Raw genomic sequence first — 24,008 nt, forward strand, 5'->3', positions numbered from 1 at the left:
TTAAAAGAAATTACAAGCTATTGAAAAGGTTAAAGCAGAAGAGATGACAAATTGTATTTGAATTGTGAAGAAAATCAATATGGCTACAATGTACACAATAAATCAAAAATGGGCTTGACTAGATAAAGGGTGAACCAGTTAGGTCACTGCAGTAGATAAGGCAAGAAATAATAGGTTGAACTACTGTGATAGTGGCGGAGATGGAGAGAAGCAGATGACTTTGAGAAATATATGGAGGCAAAACCATTAGAACTTGACAAAGGAGTGGCTACACTGTAAAGAGGAAGAAACTCACCCATTGAAAACAATTAAGACTTCTGATTTGCAGAATTAAATGTATGCTACCTTCACTAAGACGTAACAGAGTCAGCCAAAGATTGATTATGAGTTGGTTTTGGACAAAGTAAATTTGAAGGAGATGAGATGATGTTAAACATGTCTAAAGCCCAGAGGTTTGAATCAGAGATATAAATTTGCACGTTATCTACACGTAAGTATTGACTGTAATAAAAACATGAAGAAGATTATCTAAGGAAAAAGTGTAGAACAAAGAGAAAAAAAGAACTCAAAGCCTTGTGAAATTCCAACTTTAATGACTGAGCAGAAGATTATAAACTTGCAAAGGAATGAGAGAAAAGATTATCTAGAGAGATGGGAGAAAAACCAAGAAGGCATCATGTCACAGAGTCAAAAGAAAGCCATAATTCAACAAAAAGGGAATTGTTAATAGTATCAAATGCATAAAATAGGAACCTTTTTCTTTATCCAAATTTTAGGTCACAATCAATATGGCTCCACTATAAATTCTTACTTTTCCAATTGTCTGTGTTTATATATACTTACTTAAAGTATTCATCAGAAGGCCACTGTTGTCTTGAAATCTATTATGACTGGCATCTATATCAGGAATCCTGTAATGTGTCATGGTAGGATGTCCTGAGACACAATTCCCTCTATCAGAAGTAGAGGATTTGCATTCTTCATCTTCTGAGTCACTAGAACTATCCTCACTACTTGAAGATGGTGAACTTTTGGAATCTGATGAACTATCACAACTACTCATCTGGTCCATTAGACTAGCTTCTGCCTTCAGTTCTGAAAATAAGGCAGAAATGAACAGATAAGTTAAATAAAGAATGCTAAATAAATATAATAAAAATGGAATGTATTAGTTTTTAAGAAACTGTTGATGAATAACTAAAATCGAACCTACAGTTATAGTACTTAAAGCATTTTATTAAAAAAACAAAACTCTTCTACCATCAAGCCATACTTCAATGATTGGATTACAGAAACTAAAAGAGATAAGCAAGATCTAAAACTAAACTCCACATTTATTTAAACCATTGTACTTAAATATATAGGTAACTCAAATACAAAGTAAATACTGGGAAAAACTATAAAAATTAAAATCTATTTTGGGGCCGGGCGCGGTGGCTCACGCCTATAATCCCAGCACTTTGGGAGGCCAAGGCGGGTGGATCACGAGGTCAAGTGATTGAGACCATCCTGGACAACATGGTGAGACCCCGTCTCTACTAAAAATACAAAAAATCAGCTGGGCATGGTGGTGCGTGCCTGTAATCCCAGCTACTCAGGAGGCTGAGGCAGGGGAATTGCCTGAACTCAGGAGGCGGAGGTTGCGGTGAGCCGAGATCATGCCATTGCACTCCAGCCTGGGTAACAAGAGCGAAACTCCATCTCAAAAAAAAAAAAAAAGAAAAAAAAATCTATTTTGGTAGAAGCTATTTTTTATTTCTTTAAATACATGTAATGTAACGTGATAATGTAACAGATGAACTTCATTCTTTTTTCTTGGTTTTCCTAGAGAATATTTTGATGAAGCATCTATAAGTTTCTCCCCTACTCCCTTAATGAGGATTTAAAATATTCTGAGTAGATTTGAAAAGCCAGTTCTCATCATAACTTTGGCTATAAATATTTCTATAGATAAAAGAATAATAATGATGTATTCTTTTGCTTGGTGTTTTTCAAGTTATTTTTAAGACATACAAAAAATTATAGTTGGGAAGGTATTCAGCTACCATTTAGAACTTCATAATTTTATAAATGAGGGAATGAAGGTCCAGAAAGCCAAAAGTTGTCACTTATATGTGGGTGGAACCAAGTCTACTGACTTTCAAGTAATATTTTCCTATATAATACAAATGTCAAATAGCTGAACAAAATTTTTAAACCAAAAATTCTAGGTGAATAATACACTCAGTTAATACACTGCCATTTGATATTATATTAGTATGCCATTTGATATCATCTTAGTATACTGCTACATTAAGTTAACTGATAATTTTTAGCCCTATTCTCCCTATTATAGACACACTGGCTTTCTTTCTATTATTTGACCACATTAAATTCATTTCCATCCTATGTTCTTTGTACTAGCTATTTCCTCTGCCTGGTATATTCTTCACCCAGATCTTTGGTTTACTTGTTCAATACATAATTTCCACAAAGTAAAATGTATAGCTAAATTTCAGCATATATAAAACTTGTAACATCTATCACTGAGATCAAGATACAGACTATTTCCATCCCCATAAATATTCTCCTATGCTCTTTTCTAGTCACTACTCACCATTTTGACTTTTATTACCAAAGATTTTTATCTATTCTTGAATTTCACATAAATAGATTCGTTCAGCATGTACTTTTTGGTCTGCCTTCTTTCAACATAATGTTTTTTGTTGTAATATTAATTCAGTAACATTTATTCATGTTACTGAATTAATCTGCAGCCTATTCTTCTCTACTGCTATGATATTATATTGTATAAATATACCACAAGTTTGTCACCCATTTTCTATCTATGGATATTTGGGTCATTTTCAGTTTTGGATATTATGAAGAAAGTTGTTACGAAAATTCCTCTACAAGTCTTTTTGAAATTATATACACATTTCTCTTAGGTAGAAAGTTAGGAGAGAAATTTTCAAGTCATAATAGGCATAGGTTTAATTTCATTAAAAACTCCCAGTTTTCAAACTGGTTTTACATTCCAACCAGCAGTGTTTGAGTCACAGATGCTTCACAACTTCCCTTACTAGGGCACACACACAAACTTGGTATAGTGAGTCTGATGGGTGTACAATGGTATCTTCCTGTAGTTTTAATTTTAATTTCTCTGATGTGAGGATATGAAGCAGTGTTTTTCTCATATGCTTACTGGCCATTTGAATATCATCTTTTATGTAAAGCCTGTTCACGTCTTTTATCCATTTTTATATTTGATTGTCTTTTTCTTACTTATCTGAAAGAATTCTTTATAGCTAATTCTTCTGGCTATGAGCCCTTTGTTAGACATACGCATTTGTGAATATTTCTTCCAGGTTCCCCCAAGTCTGTAGCTAGGCTTTTCATTTCACTATGGTGTCTCTTGAGGAGATTCTAGATCTCTGAAAGTCTAGCTCCTTCTTGAATCAGTTTAAATGTAACCTCAAAAGGTTCCTTCCTCTCCATTCTGTAACCCACATTGCCTTGTTTAATTATCTTCAAGACACTTATTTCTGAAATTCATTTGGATACTTATTTGTCTACTGCTTGTATCTTCCCCACCCTCCCTCTTACCCTCATCCATACTCCCAAATATAATGTGAGAATAGGAATGTTGTCTTGTTCATGTTGCGTAATTATTTTTATACAATGTTGGATTCAATATGCCAATATTTAATTGACAATTTTTGAGTTTAAGTTCACAAAAGATACTAGTTCAGGCCAGGCACGGTGGCTCATGCCTGTAATCCCAGCACTTTGGGAGGCCAAGGCGGGTGGATCACCTGAGGTCAGAAGTTCCAGACCATCCTGACTAACATGGTGAAACCCTCTCTCTACTAAAAATACAAAAAATTAGCCGGGCATGGTGGCACATGCCTGTAGTCCAGCAGGAGGCCGAGGCAGGAGAATCACTTGAACCCAGGAGGTGAAAGTTGCAGTGAATGGAGATCTGCCATTGCATTCCAGCCTGGGTGATAAACCAAGACTGCGTCTCAAAAAAAAAAAAAAAAAAAAGGAGATACTAGTTCATAGTTTTCCTTTTCTTGTACTGTCTTTATCTGGTTTGAGTATTGGGGGTAATATTGGCCTCATAAATAGCTTAAAAATAGTCCTTCCATTTCCATTTTCCAGAAAAGATTATTTAATGTCAGTGTTAATTCTCTTTAAATGTTTGGTAGACTTCTAGAGGTCTGGTTATTTCTTTCTGGTGTGCTTTTAAATTACTAATTTAATTTACTTAATGTTGATAAAAACTATTTGGGTTGCTTACTTCACCTTGGTTCAGTTCTGGCAGTTTTTAGCTTTTGAGAAACAAGTCCATTTCCTCTAAATTCTCAAATTTATGAGCAAAAAATTATATTTCTTTTCTTTTTAGATGGGGTCTTGCTCTGTCACCCAGGCTGGAATCCAGTGACACAATCATGGCTCACTGCAACCTCCACCTCCTGGGTTCAAGCGATTCTCCTGTTTCAGCCTCTTGCGTAGCTGGGACTACTCAGGTGCACACCACACCTGACTAATCTAAAAATTTTTTTTTCTTTTTTGTATAGACAGAGTCTCACTGTGTTGCCTAAGCTGGTCTCAAATTCCTGGGCTCAAACAATCCTCTTGCTTTGGCCTCCCAAAGTGTTGGGATTACAGGAGTGAACCACCACACCCAGCTTACCATTTCTTTATCATATTTTTATTGGCTACTGGATCTGTAGTAAATTAATTACTTTCCTGATTACAGCTAGAACTTGTACTTTACATTCCGGATATTAGTAATTTGTGCCTTCTGTCTTTTCATTTTTATCAATCTTACTAGAAGTTTATCAACAGTTTTTTCTGATGGCTGCCTTTTTGTTTCATTAATTTTCTCTGTTTTCAATTTAATTGACACCACTTCTTATTTTCATTATTTGTCTCTTTTTGTTTGCTTTGGACTTAATCTGCTTTTCTTTTTCCAGTTTCTTAAAATTAAGTGACATGATAACTTTCCTTGCTTCTCAGGTAAGCATTTAGTAAGATAAATTTCCCTCTCAGAACTTCTTTAGTTGCAATCCACATATTTTGGCATGTTGTGTTTACTTAATACATATAGTTGCATGTATTTTAATTTCCTTTGATGATTCTTCTTTAACCCATGGATCCTTTAGAAATGTGTTGTTTAATTTTCAAGTGTTTAGAGATTTTTCCTGATGTCTGTTACTGATTTTTAGTTTGAATTCATTATGGTCAGATAAATAGTCTGTATGACTTCAGTTTCTATAAATTTATTGAGATTTGTTTTATGGCCCAGGATATGGTCTTAGTAAATATTCCGTGGGCATCTGAAACAAAATATGTATTCTGCTGTTATGTGGCATGTTATATATCTGTCAATTACATCCTGATGGCTGATTATGTTGCTCAGATTTCCTATAACTTTGTTGATTTTCTGTCAAATAGTTCTATTAGTTGCCGAGAGCAAAGTGTTGAAATAGGCATAATTGTGGATTTGCAGATTTCTCTTTTCAGTTTTATCAGTTTTTACTTCATGTTTTTCTCAGTTCAGTTGATAGATATATACATATTTATGTCTTTCTGGTAAATTAATCCTTTAATCATTATTATTATTAGAGACTGAATCTCATTCTGTTGCCGGGCTGGAGTGCAGTGGCGCAATCTCAGCTCACTGCAACCTCCGCCTCCTGGGTTCAAGCAATTTTCCTGCTTCAACCTTCTAAGTAGCTGGGTCTACAGGGACACACCACACGCCCAGGTAATTTTTGTATTTTTAGTAAAGACGGGGTTTCACCATGTTGGGCAGGATGGTCTCCATCTCTTGACCTCGTGATCGGCCTGCCTTGACTTCCCCAAAGTGCTGGGATTACAGGCGTGAGCCACCATGCCTGGCCTCTTTAATCATTATTAATGTACCTCTTTGTAGTAATTTATTTTGTGCTTTTTTTTTCTTTTCTTTTTTTTTTAAGACGGAATGTCACTCTGTCACCCATGCTGGATTGCAGTGGCATGATCTCAGCTCACTGCAACCTCTGCCTCCCAGGATCAAGAGATTCTCCTGTCTTAGCCTCCTGAGTAGCTGGGATTATAGGTGCGCCCCACCACACCTGGCTAATTTTTGTATTTTTAGTAGAGATGGGGTTTCACCATGTTGTCCAGGCTGGTCACAAACTCCTGACCTCAGGTGATCTGCCTGTCTCGGCCTCCCAAAGTGCTGGGATTACATGTGTTGAGACACTGTGCCTGGCCTATTTTGCTTTTAAGTCAACTTTATCTGGTATGAATACAGCCACACGTGCTTTTTAAAATTAATGTTTACATGGTATATATTTTCTATACTTTTACTTTGAAGCTATACATTTCATTAGTGTCTTATAAACAGCATATAGTTGAGTGTGCTTTTTATACAGTCTGCCAATATTTGCCTTTTAACTGGCTTATTTAGACAACATATATTTAAAGTAATTATTGATATATGTTAGGGCTTAAGTGTGTCAATTTGCTATTTGTTTTCTGTTTGCTTCCTCTGTATTTCATTTCTCTGTTTCTCTCATCTTGCCTTTCTGTGGGTTACTTGAACCATTTTAGAATGCTATCTCAATTAACTTACAGAGTTTTAAAATGTGTCATTTTGTATATTTTTCTTAGTGGTTGCTTTGGGTTTTTCAATATATATGCCTGACTTGTCAATGCATTACCATTTCAAGTAAACCTCATATCCATGTAGGTCCACTTTGAAATATTATTTTGGGTATCAGAAGGTATTATCATTTTTGTTTCAGTTATCACATATGCTTTAGAAAAGTCATGAGGAAAATCATAATCAATTGTACTTATTGATACATTTGCTCTTTCTGTTGTTGTTTCTGTCTTCCTGATACTCTAAGATTCCTTCATTTAACGTTTCTCTTCTGTCTGAATGACCTTATACATCCAATAATTAAGGATAGTTTCCTAGGAACAAATTCTTTCAGTTTTCCTTTCTGAAGCAGGCTATTTGCTCCTCATTACTGAAGAATCATTTTGGTAGATACAAAATCCATGCTTAACATTTTTATTTCTTTCAGCACTTGAAAAATATTATGCCACTTTCTTCTGGGTTCCATGGCTTCAGAGGAGAAATCTGATGTTAACTGAATGGTATTCTTTCATAGGTAATATGTCATTTCTTTCTTGATTTCAACACTTTTCTCTTTGCCTTTAGTTTTCAGATGTTTCATTATTATGTACCTTGGTATCAGTTTCTCGGGGTTTATCCTATTTGGGGTTTGTTCAGGTTTTCACATCCATGGGTTTGTCTTTCGTAAAACTTGGGAAGTTTTTGTGCATATTTCTTTAAATGCTCTTTTAAACCTGCTCTCCCTCTTTTTTGAGACTCCAATGACACAAATATTGGATATTTTGTCATTTTTCCACAGATTCTTGGGGATATGCTCATCTTGTTTCAGTATATTTTCTATTTTCAGGTTGAGATGATAATATACATCCTCAAGTAAACTGATTATATCCACTCCCTAGCAATGAGCCTATCCAGTGAGTATTTTTGTTGTTGTTCTATTTATCAGTTCTATAATTTCCATTTGATTCCTACTTAAAACTTCTATTTCTCTAATATTGTTTTCTATGTTCTTTTTTTTTCATTTATTTCAAGGGAATTTATAACTGAACCATATTCATGATAGTAATTTAAAGATCAGTGTCAGATAATTCTAACATTTGATTCATCTTGGTGCTGGTATCAGTTGATTATCTTTTCTCATTCATGTGATTCTCCTGAATCACAAATTATGGTATGACAGGTCATTTTCTTTCTTTCTTTTTTTTTTTTTTTTTTTGAGATGGAGTCTTGCTCTGTTGCCCAGGCTGGAGTGCCCTGGCATGATTTTGGCTCACTACAACCTTCACCTCCTGGGTTCAAGCAATTCTCCTGCCTCAGCCTCCTGAGTAGCTGGAATTACAGGCACTTACCATCACACTCGGCTAATTTTTGTATTTTAGAGAAATGGGCTTTCACCATGTTGGCCAGATTGTTCTCAAACTCCTACCTCGATTGATCTGCTCACCTTGGCCTCCCAAAATGCTGGGATTACAGATGTCAGCCACCAAACCTGGCCATGACAGGTAATTTTCTATTGTATCTTGGATATCTTGGTTTTTATGCTATGGAAGATCTACATCTTATTCAAATTTTTTATTTTAGTAGGCAATCACTCTGTTTAGATTCAGCATGCATATTCTTGCCTAAAGTTGTAGGTTGTGGTTTAAATGACAATCATGTTTTCAAAGTTTTTGCAGTATTGTCTTGGTCTTCTTAAGTAAATCTCTAGCAGCTGGCATCCCCAAGGATCCCTGCTGGTGCTACGTAAAGGAAAGAAGTGACTTCACCAGGCAAGGAAATGTGGTATGTATAGATGGTGAAAGGGAGTCTCTTGCCTGGGATGAAGAGTGTTTCCTGAGCCAGGCAATTTTTTTGTGATTGGCTCCCCTGCTTGGAGGGGTGGAGGAAAGGAAAGTGCTTCCTACCAAAGTGTTTGTTGTGGCAGAATTCCCCCTTATTGGTGCCATCTAGTCTCAAGATGTCTTTAGATGAGAGAGAAGAATCTTAAGTTAATAGGGCAAGGGGGCAGGTCTGGGAGGTAGAGTGGTATGTATAGCCTTCCCCGGCTGAATGCTTATCATAATGGAATTCTACTTGCAGGGACCTTCTGGCCATACAGTGTTTCTGATGGAGGAGGGGAGTCTCAGGCCAGGCATACAGGGAGAACACTTCAAGGACTGCAACCACTCATTGTGGTATCATCCTATTTGCTGGTACTCCCAGCTGTGAGTTGTCTCCAGGTAGGGGAGTGGATTTCTAGATCCATATAATTCCTTAAAAAAAATTTTTTTTTCTGTATAAATGGGGTCTTGCATCTTAAACTCCTGGCCTCAAATGATCCTTCCACCTCAGCCTCCCAAAGTGCTGGGATTACAGGCATGATCCACTGCACCTGGCCTTTTTCTTATCTCCCAAATTCAATTCTAGATAGTTCAAAGATGTAAATATAAAAATTAAGCTATAAAAATACTAGTATAACTGCCAGACATAAACTTGAAAAGATAATTCAACCATTGTAACAGTAGTCAGTGGCACAGTAGGGTAAAGAAAGTGTTTTATAGAATGTAATCTATGAATATGTTATACAAATATGTTAAGGTAAATGAAGTTCAATTCTCATACTAAGTTAGAAATAAAAAGCTTTATGCTTGGAGATCATGTTAACTTATCCCCTACAACTTCCTACTTTTTTTTTAATTTTTAATTTTTGCAATTTTTTAATTGAGATGAGGTTTCACCATGTTGCCTAGGCTATTCTTGAACTCCTGGGCTCAAACGATCCTCCCACCTTGGCCCCCGCAAAGTGCTAGAATTATAGGCATGAGCCACTGTTCTTTTCTCTGAGTTATGCTTCAATGCAATGTTTTTATTAAGGCCTCTATTAAAAACTGCCACATGGAAGAACTTCTACTTGTACTGTAAAATTATTGTTGAGGACACTATATAAAGTTTAATGCTCCCTAGAAAAAGGTTCCATATGATGAATTCCTTTCAGAATTTAGTAACAGGGAAAAGTCTGATTCTTTGTAACCTATCAGATAATACAACATATGCTGCTTGTGTCTCCCTTTTTTTGTCTTGGTGGCTAGAAGCTCAGAGCTAAATTTAAAAAAAAAAATTTTTTTTTAAATTTTTTTTTTCTTGAGACAGGGTCTCACTCTGTCATCCAGGCTGGAAGGCAGTGGCACAATCATGGCTCACTGCAGGCTTGACCTCCCCATGCTCAAGTGATCCTCCCACCTTGGCCTCCCAAGTAGCTGGGACTACAGGCATGCACCACTACCCCCAGCTAATTTTGTATTTTTTGTAGAGATGGGTTTTTACCATGTTGCCCAAGCTGGTCTCAAACTCCTGAACTCAAGTGATCCATCACCTTGTCCTCCCAAAGTGCTGGGATTATAGGTGTGCAGCACCACACCTGGCAATTTAATGTGTTAATGATTAGCAAATTTGCTTCCTCTTCCTCTTCAATATCTTAACTTTCTGTACCAATATTTTGTATTCATTTATGTAAAGACATCATAATTTAAATCCATTTGAAGGCAGGCATGATGTAAAAAAAATAACATTTAAGATCCCTTGTACCGCCAAGGGTTCTGGACTTGTCTTTCTTATTATATGTATAGGAGCTACTAATCCATTAGAGAATGAATACTATACTGGGCTTTGGGCTTAGAAAGGAACAATGAAATTGGACAGCTATGTGCAAAATTTAAGAAGGCAAAGTGAAGAAGCAAATATACTTTAGTGACCAGGGTCTCGCTGCAGCCACAATTACTACAACATTAATATCCACACTGCAGCTAGAAAAAAAATGGAGATTTAAGTTTTCTTATTTTTCAAAAGGACTGTACCTCCCAAAAAATACCTCCCTGCTGAGAAGTAAGTAGCAATTCAGAAAAAGTTGCCTGCATATTCTGCTTACTACATTTCCTTATTTCCCTATGGAATTGATGACATCTTAGACATCTACAGTCTGGCCATACATAACAAATTTTGACAGGAAGATGCTGTGAGGAATTGAATTTGAGTCATCACAATTGCCAAAAGAAGAAAACTCCAGTTATAAACATCTAAACAGTCATTTTTTCTACCCTGAATAGTAATTTTCAATGACACAAATTATCTTATATGGATATTTCTTACATAAAACTAAAAATCGTAAGCTATATCCTTACCCCAGAAAAATGCATAATTACAAAAAATATACTCTCAGTAAAAGTTTATAATTAACATCACTGTTAATTAAAATGAAAAAATTCACTTAAGATTTCTTTTCTTTTTTTGAGATGGAGTCTTACTCTGTTACCCATGCTGTAGTGCAGTGGTGCGATCTCAGCTCACTGCAACCTCTGTCTCCTGGATTCAAGTGATTCTTCTTCAGCCTCCCGAGTAGCTGGGACCACAAGCATACACCACCATGCCCAGCTAATTGTTGTATTTTTAGCAGAGATGAAGTTTCACAATATTGGCCAGGCTGGTCTTGAACTCCTGACCTCATGATCTGCCTGTCTTGGACTCCCAACATGCTGGGATTACAGGTGTGAGCCACCGTGCCTGGCCTTAACATTTCTTAATTATCTCTTATAAAGGGTTGTCACATATACTTAGATTTTACCTCTTTCAATATCATCTATTGGAGATGCTGGGGACATCTTATCTTCAGATGGAGAATGTTTTACAAGATTGGGAGTCCTGGCTGAATTCCACATTTGTTGTTGCTGTTGTTCTTTGCGATACTGAATTTTACTGCTTCCTTCAACTCTGCAATTAAGAATATGAAATATTAAAACAGGTATGACAGCAATGTAACAAAAATTTCAACTTACAAAGTTACTAAAATTGACCACTTATTCTTTTCCTAAACATCTTTAGAATAATATTCCAGAATTAAAACATTAATTTAGTTCATCATTTAACAAGTATTTGTCAGGTTCTATTTCTGTGATACACATGTCCATTGAGGGATACAAATAAAAACAAAAACAAAACCCGTGCCAGGCTTGGTGGCTCATGCCTGTTATCCTAGCATGTTGGAAGGCTGAAGTAGGAGGATTACTTGACCCCAGGAATTCAAGACCAGTCTGGTCAATACAGTGAGACCCTGTCTGTACAAAAAAATAAAAATAAAAATATTAGCTGGGCATAATGATGCACACCTGTAATCCCAGCTACTTAGGAGGTTGTGGGAAGATCATTTGAGCCCAGGAGTTTGAAGCTGTAGTAAGCTATGATTGCACCACTGTACTCCAGCCTGGGTGACAGAGTGAGACCCTGTCTCAAAAAACAAAAACAAAAATCCAGGCTGGTACAGTAGCTCATGCCTGTAATCCCAGCACTTTGGGAGGCCGAGTAAGGAGAATGGCTTGAGGCAAGGAGTTCATAACCAACCTGGGCAATATAACAAGACCCTATCTCTATTTAAAAAATAAATAAAACAACAACTGGAAAAAAAAAAAGCCATTGCTTAAATTGAACAGATAAGGCATTCACAAATGACTAAAATAAAAGGAAAAACGTAAGTGTATAACAGGTACAATATATTCCCTAAGTTCTAAGATTATCATTTCTGTTAAAACCAAATCACTTCTACATTTTCCATTTGTAACTTAAGATAGGCATAATAAAGGAGATTCATATACTTTTCTCTCAACATCTTTAAGAAGAGTATATAACAAAAGTATGCTTGATTTTTGCCTCTCCCATTTCCAGTCACCAAATCCTATCAGTTCTTCCTTCAAAAAGTCTTTCGACCCTTATTTTTCTCTTCATTCCTGCTCTTAAAACTCCTGGTTTATACGTTTTTCTGATTCCTACATTGTTTTCATTTATTCAGTTTCTCTACTGAATTAATGTTTTAAAACAAACTATAAACATGCCAATCCCTGGTTAAAAAGACTTTCATATGTAACCACTACCAGCAAGATAATGTCCTAATTTCTTAGTTAATATTGATGGCATTAACCTCAACCAACAAAATTACAACCTTACCTCTAGCCCAATATCAACATCGCCCCCTACTTTCCAAAACATGTACACAGGTACAGAGATAAACCTCTGCTCTGTTCAAACAGGTCTTACTGGCCCTGAATAAGTCAGATATATTTCTGCCTTCAAACTTGGCTTACATTGTCGTCTCCTTTCTAATCAATTAAATTGGTATTTCACGAACTTTATTCTAGTATGAATCACAGCAGGGCATGAGTGGTAGAGGTGAGGGGATATTAAAAAATAGAGTTTCCCAGGATCCTTCCCTGATTTAAGGTTAGATTCAGGAATTAATTTTTAACAAGCACCCAAGGTAATTCTTATGATCCCAACCTCCTCTTAAGGTACATCAAAAATGCCTCCCTGAATGTTCCAATCTACCATTACTTCTCCTTTTCTTAATTCCTAGAGCAACTTTTGTCTATATTATTTGCATGGCTTTTAGAGCAAATGTCCTTATATTACACAGCAACTAATGTGTTACCTATTTCCAAAAAGGATTTGAGATGAGTATATTCTCCTATTGACTTTTTAAATGGAATAGTCTGTTTATCTGATTAAAATGCAGAAGTTTTGAGGTGTTTGCATAGCAAACTTTCCTTTTTCCAGTACTTTACACATTATAAGTATTCGATAAATTTTTACTAATGAAGATGAAATTATTTTAGAGAATGTATAACGGCTCCTTTCAATCCAGCTATATGGAAGTATCTACAACAGAATAAAAAGTATACCTATATCTATAGAAAACATTTAGAAGCAAAACAAGCTTTTATATATCACAGGGTGATGTGGTAAAAAGCTTTTGGCTTAGGATCTCCACCAAATTTAAACTTAGAAAAAGATTAAAACATTTTTGTACCACACAGAAATAAGCCCCTTGTATAATAATGTCACTTAATACAGTCAATTTTTCTTGACATTTCCTTAGAAATTTATGTTTATAATATAATTTATTTCATTAAACCACATACCTTGTTTTTTTTACAGTGATGTTGCTGCTGAGTTTTTCTAGTCGACATTCTCCAGTATCATGGTTAATAATCAAAATGCATTCTTTTAAGTAAGGTTTTTTTGAACCTTTGAAAACAGTTACTGGTGGAGTTGAACCCTGTTTAAAAAGTTAATTATTATTACTGAAAATTTACCATAGGAATTCAGTTGGGAGGGCCTTTGAAATCTGATACTGTGTTTCTCCTTCTATGCTATACTTCAAGTCACCTATAAAGGACCTAAATTTACTACCCTGGATCCAAAAAGAGTGTAGTAAAAAATACAGCTGAAGATAGGCTGAAATCTCAAAGCTGCTATCATTGAGGAAAGGGAAGAGAGGAGGTACACACCTTGGGCCAGTAAAGATTTGTTTCACTGACCTATAATGAGCAATTGAGATTCAATTCGAATATAACCAAACCAATATGTTTTATAAGGAAACAGAGCATTGAATCATATTTTCTATTCCTCTTCTTCTTTTTTTCTTTTTTCTTTCTTTTTTTGAGACAGTCTCACTCCGTTGCCCAGGCTGGAATGCAGTGTCACAATCTCAGCTCACTACAACCTCCACTTCCCAGGTTCAAGTGATTCTCCTGCCTCAGCCTCCAGAGTAGCTGGGACTACAGCTGTGGACCACCACGCCCAGATAAAATTTTGTATTTTTAGAAGAGACGGGGTTTTACCACGTTGGTCAGGCTGGTCTCAAACTCTTGACCTCAAGTGATCACCCACCTCAGTCTCCCAAAGTGTTGTGATTACAGGTGTGAGCCACCACATCCGCCCTCCTCCTCTTCTTTCTTATTGCTTTGTTAAGTTTAATTTTTTAAAATCTGGCATTTTCTTAACGTAGCATCTCCCTATGCAGATTAAGCAATACCTCTTATACTAAACCCACTAATTAATTTTAGCATAATTAAAAGTGAGATAAGCAGACATTATGTGCTTAATGAGGTAATATGAAAGTACACAGCACCATCCATAAAATCCTCTTGCCAAAAACCCCAAAGAATTTAATTCTTATCAAACCCCAAAGAATATATAGTCCAGCCTGCCCTTAGAAATATAACTATCAGTTTATAGAAAATAGGAGGAATATAGGAACAAGTTAAATATATCCAGATGGAAGTAATTTGAAGTCCAGAATGTAGATATATTCTCTAGGACAGGTAAAACAGTTTTTCCAACAAACCAATGGTATGAAAAAGGGAAGAGAGCCAAGTGCAGGTACTGGAATACTTATGGAGGATGCAGGGTGCTGAAGCAGGAGGACAGCTTGAAGCCAGGAGTTCCAGGCTTCAGTGTGTCATAATCACACCTATGAATAGCCACTGCACTCCAACCTGGGCAACACAGTGAGTCCCTGTTTCTAAAAAAAAAAAAAAAAAAAAAACTAGAAAAGGTGTGGAAAGGAAAAGAAGCAACTTTTAAAGAATAAAAGAGACAAGAATATAATATTCAAATGCAACATAGAAATCTTATTTGGATTCTAGTTAGGATATTTTACAGACAAATGTCTGTAAAAACACATTTTTGAGATCATCAAGAAATTGTGACTACGGACCAAGTATTATTATTAATTATGTTATTTGTGACAATAGCATGGTGCTTAGAGAAAGGCAGAAATGTCCTTATCAGTTAGAGATACATAAATAAGCATTTATGAAATGGCACATTTTCTGGAATTTGCTACAAAATATGCTAGGGAAAAAAGTGGTAAGAGAATAGATTAGAAAAAAAAGCAAAACATTGATAATTGTTGAAGCTCACTGATGGGTACATGTTGTTCATCATACTATTCTTGTTGGCATAAAAGAAACCTAGATCATTACAAGTAAACTACATCTACTTACATATCGTCCCTTATCTTCGGTCCTTGCCCTATCAAACCTGAAGGAATTTTATGTTTGTCATTCTTTTGCCTTATTCCACATATCTGTATTTCTAAACAATTATTTATGCATGTTTGTTTTCGAAGTTTATAAAAGTACATTAAATTTTTTATGGATTTATCATAATAATTTTGTCAAATATTACAAAAGTAATAATAGTACTATTAGATCAGGTTAGAAAAGGATGACTTTTAAAAAGACTAAAGGGCCTATGTTAAAGTTAATCACTAGAGATTTACTAAAAGACCACTAGGAGGAGTATGAGATAAATTTGGTAATTGAAAATGCCGTAAAAGATGGGTAGGTTAGAGATTTCAGAAGGTACAGAGAGAAAACTATAAACGTAAACTAAAGGAACAGTTTTTTGTGAGGGTTTTTTTTTTTTTTTTACCCCTCTCCGAAAGACTAAAGTAATCTACAGAAATTCAAGAATATACAACGCATAGATGAAGACATGTCTGGGCTAGCTCTAAAATGGTTACATGTAGAGCACTTACTTGAAGCCCTGGTAAGCTAAAGAGTCAGGAGCATGATCATAAGAAAACAAAGTAGGTCTACTTGGCTGGTTAAGTACATTTTTCAGATGTGTTGACTGAAACAAGTAAGATTCCCCACAATAGTTACCTAAGGACTCCAAATTATAGTTGAGAGATTCGTGTAATATATTCTTCTTAATGATATCTGTAGTTTTACTTAGAATGGAATACATCTAAAAATTACAATGTATTATTGTTCTCTGAGCTCCTGAAAATAGGAACTAATCATTACTTTTTAAAAAGTGCTCTCAGCACCTGAAGAAGTGCTAAAACCTTTATAAATATGCAATAAATGTTAAATATGAACAATATAGACAATTTCTGGTCATAAGTAACAAATTAAACAAATTTCTCATAATCTCTACACCAGCCTTCTACATTTTGAACAAATTTTATAAATGTAAACTTTCTCCCTTATTAAATTGAGCACCATTCCTAACTTTTAAGCTTGAGTTTCTGTCCATTCCCTTATTAAATACCCCAAGAAAGGAAACTATTAAAGTACCAGATAATACTAAGCATATGAACTATCATTACCTCGAAATAACTATTGAATACCTCCTATCAGCTCCATGTTCACTGTAATTATCCACCGTCAATTGTCATTTACCTAGATTATTGTTATTCTCCTTCCTACTCTCTCTCCAATTTTGTTCCCCATTCTGTAGGCAGGCAAATCTAAGCTTATTGTTCCCATGCTAAAAATCTTTCTGCACTTAAAAAACTGTGTGTTCAGGATAAAAGCCATATTTCATAAACCTGCACATAGGGTCCTCCATGATCTTCTTATCTACTCTCCAACTTTCTCCATCTGCCACTGTTTACAAACCACACAGAATTGCTTATAATTGGTTTGCATGAATGACTGACTTAGGATGGTCAACCAAAAGACAAAACTGTAAAATAAAATATAAAATAAATGAGTGGGCCACGTGTGGTGACTCATGCATGTAATCCCACCATTTTGTATGGCTAAGGTGGAGGATCACTTGAACCCAGGAGTTTCAGACTAGCATTGGCAACACAGGGTCACTACCAAAAATTTAAAAATTAGCTGGGTGTGGTGGTGCACATTTGTAGTACTAGCTGCTTGGAAGGCTGAGGCAGGAGGATTGCTTGAGCCCAGGAGTTTGAGGCTGCAGTGCGCTATAATTGTGCCACTTCACTCCAGCCTGAGTGAGAGAATGAAATCTTACCTATAAAAAATAAATAAAATAAAATAAGTGAGTGCATATGTTATTTGAGCAAATGAAAGTACTCAGAACCAACACTTCAACATAGGGGAATGCAGAGAAAATAGTAGTGATAAAAGAAATCTGGCTATTTATATATACTTAACTTTAAATGGATAAGAATAGACTTAACTTTAAATGGATAAGAATAGAGCGCGGTGGCTCACGCCTATAATCCCAGCACTTTGGGAGACATCACCTGAGTTCAGGAGTTTGAGACTAGCCTAGTCATAATGGCAAACCCCCATCTCTACTAAAAATGCAAAAAATTAGCCGGGTTTGGTGGTGGGCACCTGTAATCCAGCTACTTGGGGGGCTGAGGCAGGAGAACTGCTTGAACCCAGGAGGTGGAGGTTGCAGTGAGTCAAGATTACATCACTGCACTCCAGCCTGGGTGACAGAGCAAGACTCTGTCTCAAAAAATAAAAATAATAATTTAAAAAATGGATACAACTAGACTGTCTGAGAATGATAATGTAAGAGCTAAATAAGTATTCTTGACATGAAGATATTCTGCAATGTAATACAATATCTTGGCAAAAACTTAGGAAAGGACGAGGAAATGTCTTATTATTAAGGGATAATAAATGTATTATAAAAATCTCACTTGATGGAGGTAAGGAAATAATGGAGGAGCTCAGTTTTCATATAAGAAAATAAAATCATATGCCTCATTATGAACACCAGAAAAGGAAAATAATCAATAATGGAATGGAAAAGTATACTAGGACTCCAGAGTAATGAGTTAAAAAAAAAAAAAAGACAAAAGGAAAAAAAAAAGCAAGGTTGGTAAAACTAATAAAGAATATAAAAGAAACAACAAATATTTAAAAATTAATAAACTAGAAAATAAAAGAAATACAAATCAAGTATATCAATTTTGAACTAAATGTAAATAGACTGAAAAGACAGTATTCTCCCAATAAAAACAGAAAGTGTCAAACTGGGTTTAAAAATAAAACAGTATTATTATATTAATGAAAAATATACTTCATACCAAATGCCAGCTAAATAAAAGAAAGACACACTAAGATTCTATGAATACACAAATGAAAGAAAGTAAAGGTAGTTATATAAATGTCAGCTAAATAAAAGGAAGAGACTAAGATTCTATGATCACACAAAAGAAAGAAAGTTGGATATATATATGTATATATATATATCCAACACAAAGAAGTAGACACTTAAGCTTAAAAACACAAAATAGGACAAAATTTTATTTTGTAATAATCAAAGATATACTTCATTAAAAAATATGACTGTAAAAGAATGTTAAAATAGGGCTCTGATCCTAAAATCAGATGAGGTCCCAAGAATGTAGTGGACTATTTTCCTGTTATCAGCTAAGTAAACCCATTGGAGAGAACCAGACAAGGTTCATCTGGGAAAGGATTTTTGTCAAAGAGAGTCATCTGGAGTGGCCCTCATACATATAAGAGCCTCATAGGTGTAGGATTTGAGGGCTAAATTATATGTAACCACTAGAAATGCATTGTCTGACTAATAGAAGGATAGTTTGAAGTTTCCAGTGGGCTATTTCATAAAAGCCCACAGAAGTACCTCGTAAGATAAAGAGTCAACACTAAAAACATGGCAATCTCTCAACCAATGACAAATCTTAACAGTCAAGTTAAGTAAAACTTTTTCTTTCAAAATTCAACACTTTGAAATTTTATAGCAATCATGGAGAATTGTTTGTAAGGAAGGGAGATTTGTAAATGCCCACTATTTAACCAGACTAACAGTCTTTGTTTTTATTAGTTTTTTCTATTTGGTAATATCACAGAAACCCAAAACAAATGGAATTAGAAAATCTACCCTATCTAAGAACCAAAGGCACTCTTAAAATTATAATATGATAAAAACTGTATTTTATGGTCTGACTCTAAGCTTCCTAGGCAGTTTTACCAGGATGATTAAAGCAAGTTCATACAGAAATAGAAGAATCACTTTTCTGCCTGTGGACACCGCTGAAGAAGCATCATTAAAGCTTCTCTTCTCCTTGCCGTCGTGTCTAAGTCAGAGTCTGCTAAAAAGCCCAATCAGCTGAGAAAGCTCTTCATTGGAGGCTTAAGCTTTCAAACAATTGATGACAGCCTGAGGAGCCATTTCAAGCAATGGGGAAAGCTCATGGACTGTGTGGTAATGAGAGATCCAAACACCAAGTGCTCCAGGGGCTTTGGGTTTGTCACATGTGCCACTGTGGAGGAGGTGGATGCAGCCATGAATGTAAGGCCATACAGGGTGAATGGAATATTTGTGGAACCAAAGAGAGCTGTCTCAAGAGAAGATTCTCAAAGACCAGGTACTTACTTAACTGTGAAAAATATTTGTTGCTGGCATTAAAAAAGACACTGAAGAACATCACCTAAGAGATTTTGAACAGTATGGAAAAATAGAAGTGATTGAAATCATGACCGACTGGGGCAGTGGCAGAAAAGGGGCTTTCTCTTTGTAACCTTTGATGACTAAGACTCTGTGAATAAGACTGTCATTCAGAAGTGCCATACTGTGAATAGCCACAACTGTGAAGTTAGGAAAGCCCTGTCAAAGCAAGAGATGGCTAGTGCTTCATCCAGCCAAAGAGGTCAAAGTGGTTCTGGAAACTTTGGTAGTGGTCGTAGAGGTGGTTTCAGTGGGAATGGCAACTTTGGTCATGGAGGAAACTTCAGTGATCATGATGGCTTTGGTGGCAGCCGTGATGGTGGTGGATATGGTGGCAGTGGGGATTGCTATAATGGATTTGGTAATGATGGAAGAAATTTTGGAGGTGGTAGAAGCTACAATGATTTTGGCAAGTACAACAATCAGTCTTTAAATTTTGGACCCATGAAGGGAGGAAACTTTGGAGGCAGAAGCTCTGGCCCCTATGGTGGTGGAGGCCAATTCTTTGCCAAACCATGAAACCAAGGTGGCTATGGCGGTTCCAGTAGCAGCAGTAGCTATGGCAGTGGCAGAAGATTTTATTTAGGAAACAAAGCTTAGCAGGAGAGAAGAGTCAGAGAAGAGACAGGGAAGCTACAGGTTACAACAGATTTGTGAACTCAGCCAAGTACAGTGGTGGCAGGGCCTAGCTGCTTACAAAGAAGACACGTTTTAGATAAATACCCATGTGTATGGGCAAAAAATTCAAGGACTAGGGTTTTAATGTAGATTTTTTTTTTTTTTTTGCACCCATGTTGTTGATTGCTACACAAATACTCCTGTGTATGGGCAAAAAACTTGAGGACTAGGGTTTTAATGTAGATTTTTTTTTTGCACCCATGTTGTTGATTGCTAAACATAATAGTCTGATTGTGACACTGAATAAATGCCTTTTTTTTTTAATGTGCTGTGTAAAGTTAGTCTACTCTGAAGCCATCTTGGTAAATTTCCCCAACAGTGTGAAGTTAGAATTCTTCCAGGGTGATGCCAGGTTCTATTTGGAATTTATACACAACCTGCTTGTGTGGAGAAGCCATTGTCTTCAGAAACCTTGGTGTAGTTGAACTGATAGTTACTGTTGTGATCTGAAGTCCACCATTAAAAGGGATTACCCAAGCAGAATCATGGAATTATTGGTTATAAAAATGATTGTTGGCACATCCTATGCAATATGTCTAAATTTAATAATGGTACCAGATAAAATTATAGATGGGAATGAAGCTTGTGTATTATCCATTATCATGTGTAATCAATAAATGATTTAATTCTCTTGAATGAAAAAGAAAAGAACATAGAAGAATCTAAATGCGTCAAACTAATTATCATTACATTTCCACAAAATACCAACAGAATTAAAAATACTGAAGAAAAGCAAACCTCCTACTTGTTTAAAGATGTTCTTTAAGTGAAGGGGGAAACCCTCCACAAAGTCTATTTGAGAATGTAATTTCCATTGTTATTCATAATTGTTCAAGGACTACATGCCCAGAAGGAACAATATTTGTTTTTGACAGGTGGTGATCTAAATAACTCTTTGATTCTCACCATTTAAATGAGTTAAAATTAATTTGTATTATATATTAGACCCTTCATTAATCTTATTCCTAAATATCATCTATCACCCACCTTGTTCTCATATATACCCCTCTGACCTAGCCTATATATATGCCTACATATGTAACTACATATATGCCACTAGGCATTATATGTAGTTCTTCAAATGTTTAACAAACTTTTTTTTGTTGCAGTATCATAGTCCGTATCTTTCTCTTTTCTCTGACTAAAATATCTTTCCCTCTCTCCTTCACCTGAGTAACTTTAACTCATCTTCAAAATTCAGTGTATCCTGATGTCTCCTCCCTATACCGCGGCTGAGATATCTCTTTCCTGTTTCTATAATATCTATGTATATAATCTGTGTAGATATTTTGATAGTTCTTAGATTTCTAGGTTTTAATCAGTTATGTCCTGTCTCTTCTATTAAATGATAAAATATTCCAAGATACTGACTGTGTCTAGTTTACTTCTGTATTCCCAGTGGCAGCTACCTAGAATAGGGCTTATCACACGGAATGTCCATGCATATACACACACACAAATACTGAGGCATATTCTTTTTTGGACATATCTCTGGGGGCTTGTGGAAAGGGGTGGTGGTAGTAGTAGTGGCTTTTTCCCAAATGATTTCTTTACAATTTCTGAAATTTACAATTTGCTGGCTTGAAAATATAGGCCTCCTATAACTATGCTTCCTTTAAGAGGTATTTCAGTTGAAATCATAACCAAACACCTGGAAGATGGTAACTCTTGCTTAAAGCAAGATATGAATGAATGACAAGGGTTTATTATTAAACATAAGAATCCTCATTTGTTTAGAGTAGAAGAGCAATGCAAGGGATTAGGACAGGAGAATGGCAACTTGAAAAAACAATATTCTACTTGGCAAAAAAAAAAAAAAAAAAAAAAAAATCCGGCCGGGTGCAGTGGCTCAAGCCTGTAATCCCAGCACTTTGGGAGGCCGAGGTGGGTGGATCATGAGGTCAAGAGATCGAGACCATCCTGGTCAACATGGTGAAACCCCGTCTCTACTAAAAATACAAAAAATTAGCTGGGCATGGTGGTGCGTGCCTGTAATCCCAGCTACTCAGGAGGCTGAGGCAGGAGAATTGCCTGAACCCAGGAGGCGGAGGTTGCGGTGAGCCAAGATCGCGCCATTGCACTCCAGCCTGGGTAACAAGAGCGAAACTACATCTCAAAAAAAAAAAAAAATCCAACTAAAGTGATTCTGCCAATCAATCATTACTGATCAATAATACTATATAGCCTGAGACAATATACTAGTGGTTCCTATTTTCTTTTTTTTTTTTTTTGAGACTGGGTTTCGTTCTCGTTGCCTAGGCTAGTGCAATGGCATGATGGTTCCTGTTGTTAATGTGAGGCTTTAAACTTCTAAAAATCAGTGGTTGGTTTAGGTTTTTCTTTAATAAACATCATAAAGCAAAGAAGCCTTGGTTACCAGAGACTAAATTTCCAAATTGTTTTACAGCTACTAGAATTTGAACAATTTTTCATAACAGAGTGATACAAAGGTTGATTTATTCACAACATCTCATACTAAACAGATTTTTCATTTCCTTCAGTTCCAGAAAGAACAAGTGGAAATATTCAATAAAAAGCCCCCACAAATTTAAATAGCCTTAGGAAAATCTCCAGAGACAATAACTGATACAGTATGACATACCAGTGGGCTCTCAATAAATGGTTAACTGATAAAAATAAGAAAAAGATAGCAGATGAGAGGACAGAGAGTTTACTTGCTATACCTATAACCATAGTAAGCCATCTCATTAATACATAAAGGAGAATGTGGATGGACTAGCACAAAACCACTCCTATCACAAAAATTAAGCAAAACAAAGAAAAAAACTCAAAAAAATCCAGCATTTTCTTTATATATTAAAGTATAAAGTTACAGTCTTGATTTTTTTTTCTGAGAATAGACAAAGTCAGTATAAAAGAAAAGAAAAACTTAAGCTGGATACTCAGAAATTTCTAACTGAAGGACTAAGAAAACCAGAGCATACAACAAATAACTTGTATTTTTATGCAAATAGTATTTGGTACCATTACTTGGATACATGTGGAAATTTTTAAATGGACAAAACTTTTGGTTAGGGCCTCCCTGACAAAGTCTCTTTCTTTTTAAAACCATTCCTCAAACTACAGCTGAAATTCTTTCAAAAACACAATCTAATCATTAGAATTCTAATCATTGGAGTTTCAGCTGTAGTTTGAGTGTAAAAAGAGATTTTCTAATGTAACAAATATAATCATGTTACCTCTCTGTATTAAAATTTCTAATGGTTTTTAATACCTATGAGAAAGAGTCCAAATTCTACATTACAACATAAAATATCCTTCACAATTTGACCCTGACCTACTTTTCTAGTCTCTGTTGCTATCAATCATTTTTCTTTTCCTTTTTTTTTTTTTTTTTTTTTGAAATGGAGTGTTGCTCTGTCACCCAGGCTGGAGTGCAGTGGCGTGATCTCAGCTCACTGCAACCTCCGCCTCATGAGTTCAAGTGATTCTCCTGTTTCAGCCTCCTGAGTAGCTGGGATGACAGGTGCATGCCACCAGACTCGGCCAATTTTTGTATTTGTAGTAGAGATGGACTTTCACTATGTTGGCCAGGCTGGTTTTAAACTCCTGACCTCAGGGATCCACCCACCTCGGCCTCTGAAAGTCCTGGGATTATAGGTGTGAGCCACCATGCCTGGCCCATTTTTCGTTATACTATGATTTACTATGTAAAGTCACTTATTCCACAAACTCTTTGTTCTTTCAGCAT

At 35.8% G+C, this 24,008-nt stretch overlaps 1 protein-coding gene, 1 long non-coding RNA gene and 1 pseudogene across 11 annotated transcripts in view; 2 read left to right on the forward strand and 1 right to left on the reverse strand.

The window, feature by feature from the left end:
* Window positions 1-24,008, forward strand: part of LOC120367161 (uncharacterized) — a 46,328-nt gene that overhangs the window by 14,964 nt on the left and 7,356 nt on the right. For 2 of the 6 annotated variants that reach the window (XR_005581596.2, XR_012518769.1), the window contains exons 2-5: window positions 7,065-7,151; window positions 7,464-7,530; window positions 7,996-8,398; window positions 8,696-8,835. This is a non-coding gene — a long non-coding RNA (uncharacterized LOC120367161). Of the gene's footprint in view, window positions 1-1,090; window positions 7,152-7,463; window positions 7,531-7,995; window positions 8,399-8,695; window positions 8,836-24,008 lie in introns of those variants that run through there. The other 4 variants (XR_012518770.1, XR_012518773.1, XR_012518772.1 and 1 more) reach the window with 4 other exon arrangements.
* EAF2 (ELL associated factor 2) overlaps window positions 1-24,008 on the reverse strand; it is a 43,442-nt gene that overhangs the window by 11,037 nt on the left and 8,397 nt on the right. For 4 of the 5 annotated variants that reach the window (XM_074404265.1, XM_074404264.1, XM_074404263.1 and 1 more), the window contains exons 3-5: window positions 13,558-13,694; window positions 11,214-11,359; window positions 844-1,095 (exon numbers count right to left, since the gene is read on the reverse strand). In XM_074404265.1, the coding sequence (XP_074260366.1) occupies window positions 844-1,095; window positions 11,214-11,359; window positions 13,558-13,694 (535 nt within the window). The remainder of the gene's footprint in view (window positions 1-843; window positions 1,096-11,213; window positions 11,360-13,557; window positions 13,695-24,008) is intronic. The other variant, XM_074404266.1, reaches the window with a different exon arrangement.
* LOC141585292 (heterogeneous nuclear ribonucleoprotein A1-like) lies at window positions 15,750-22,068 on the forward strand (annotated as a pseudogene).

Source organism: Saimiri boliviensis, chromosome 8 (genome assembly GCF_048565385.1).
Source record: "Saimiri boliviensis isolate mSaiBol1 chromosome 8, mSaiBol1.pri, whole genome shotgun sequence".
In the NCBI taxonomy this organism is placed as follows: domain Eukaryota; kingdom Metazoa; phylum Chordata; class Mammalia; order Primates; family Cebidae; genus Saimiri; species Saimiri boliviensis.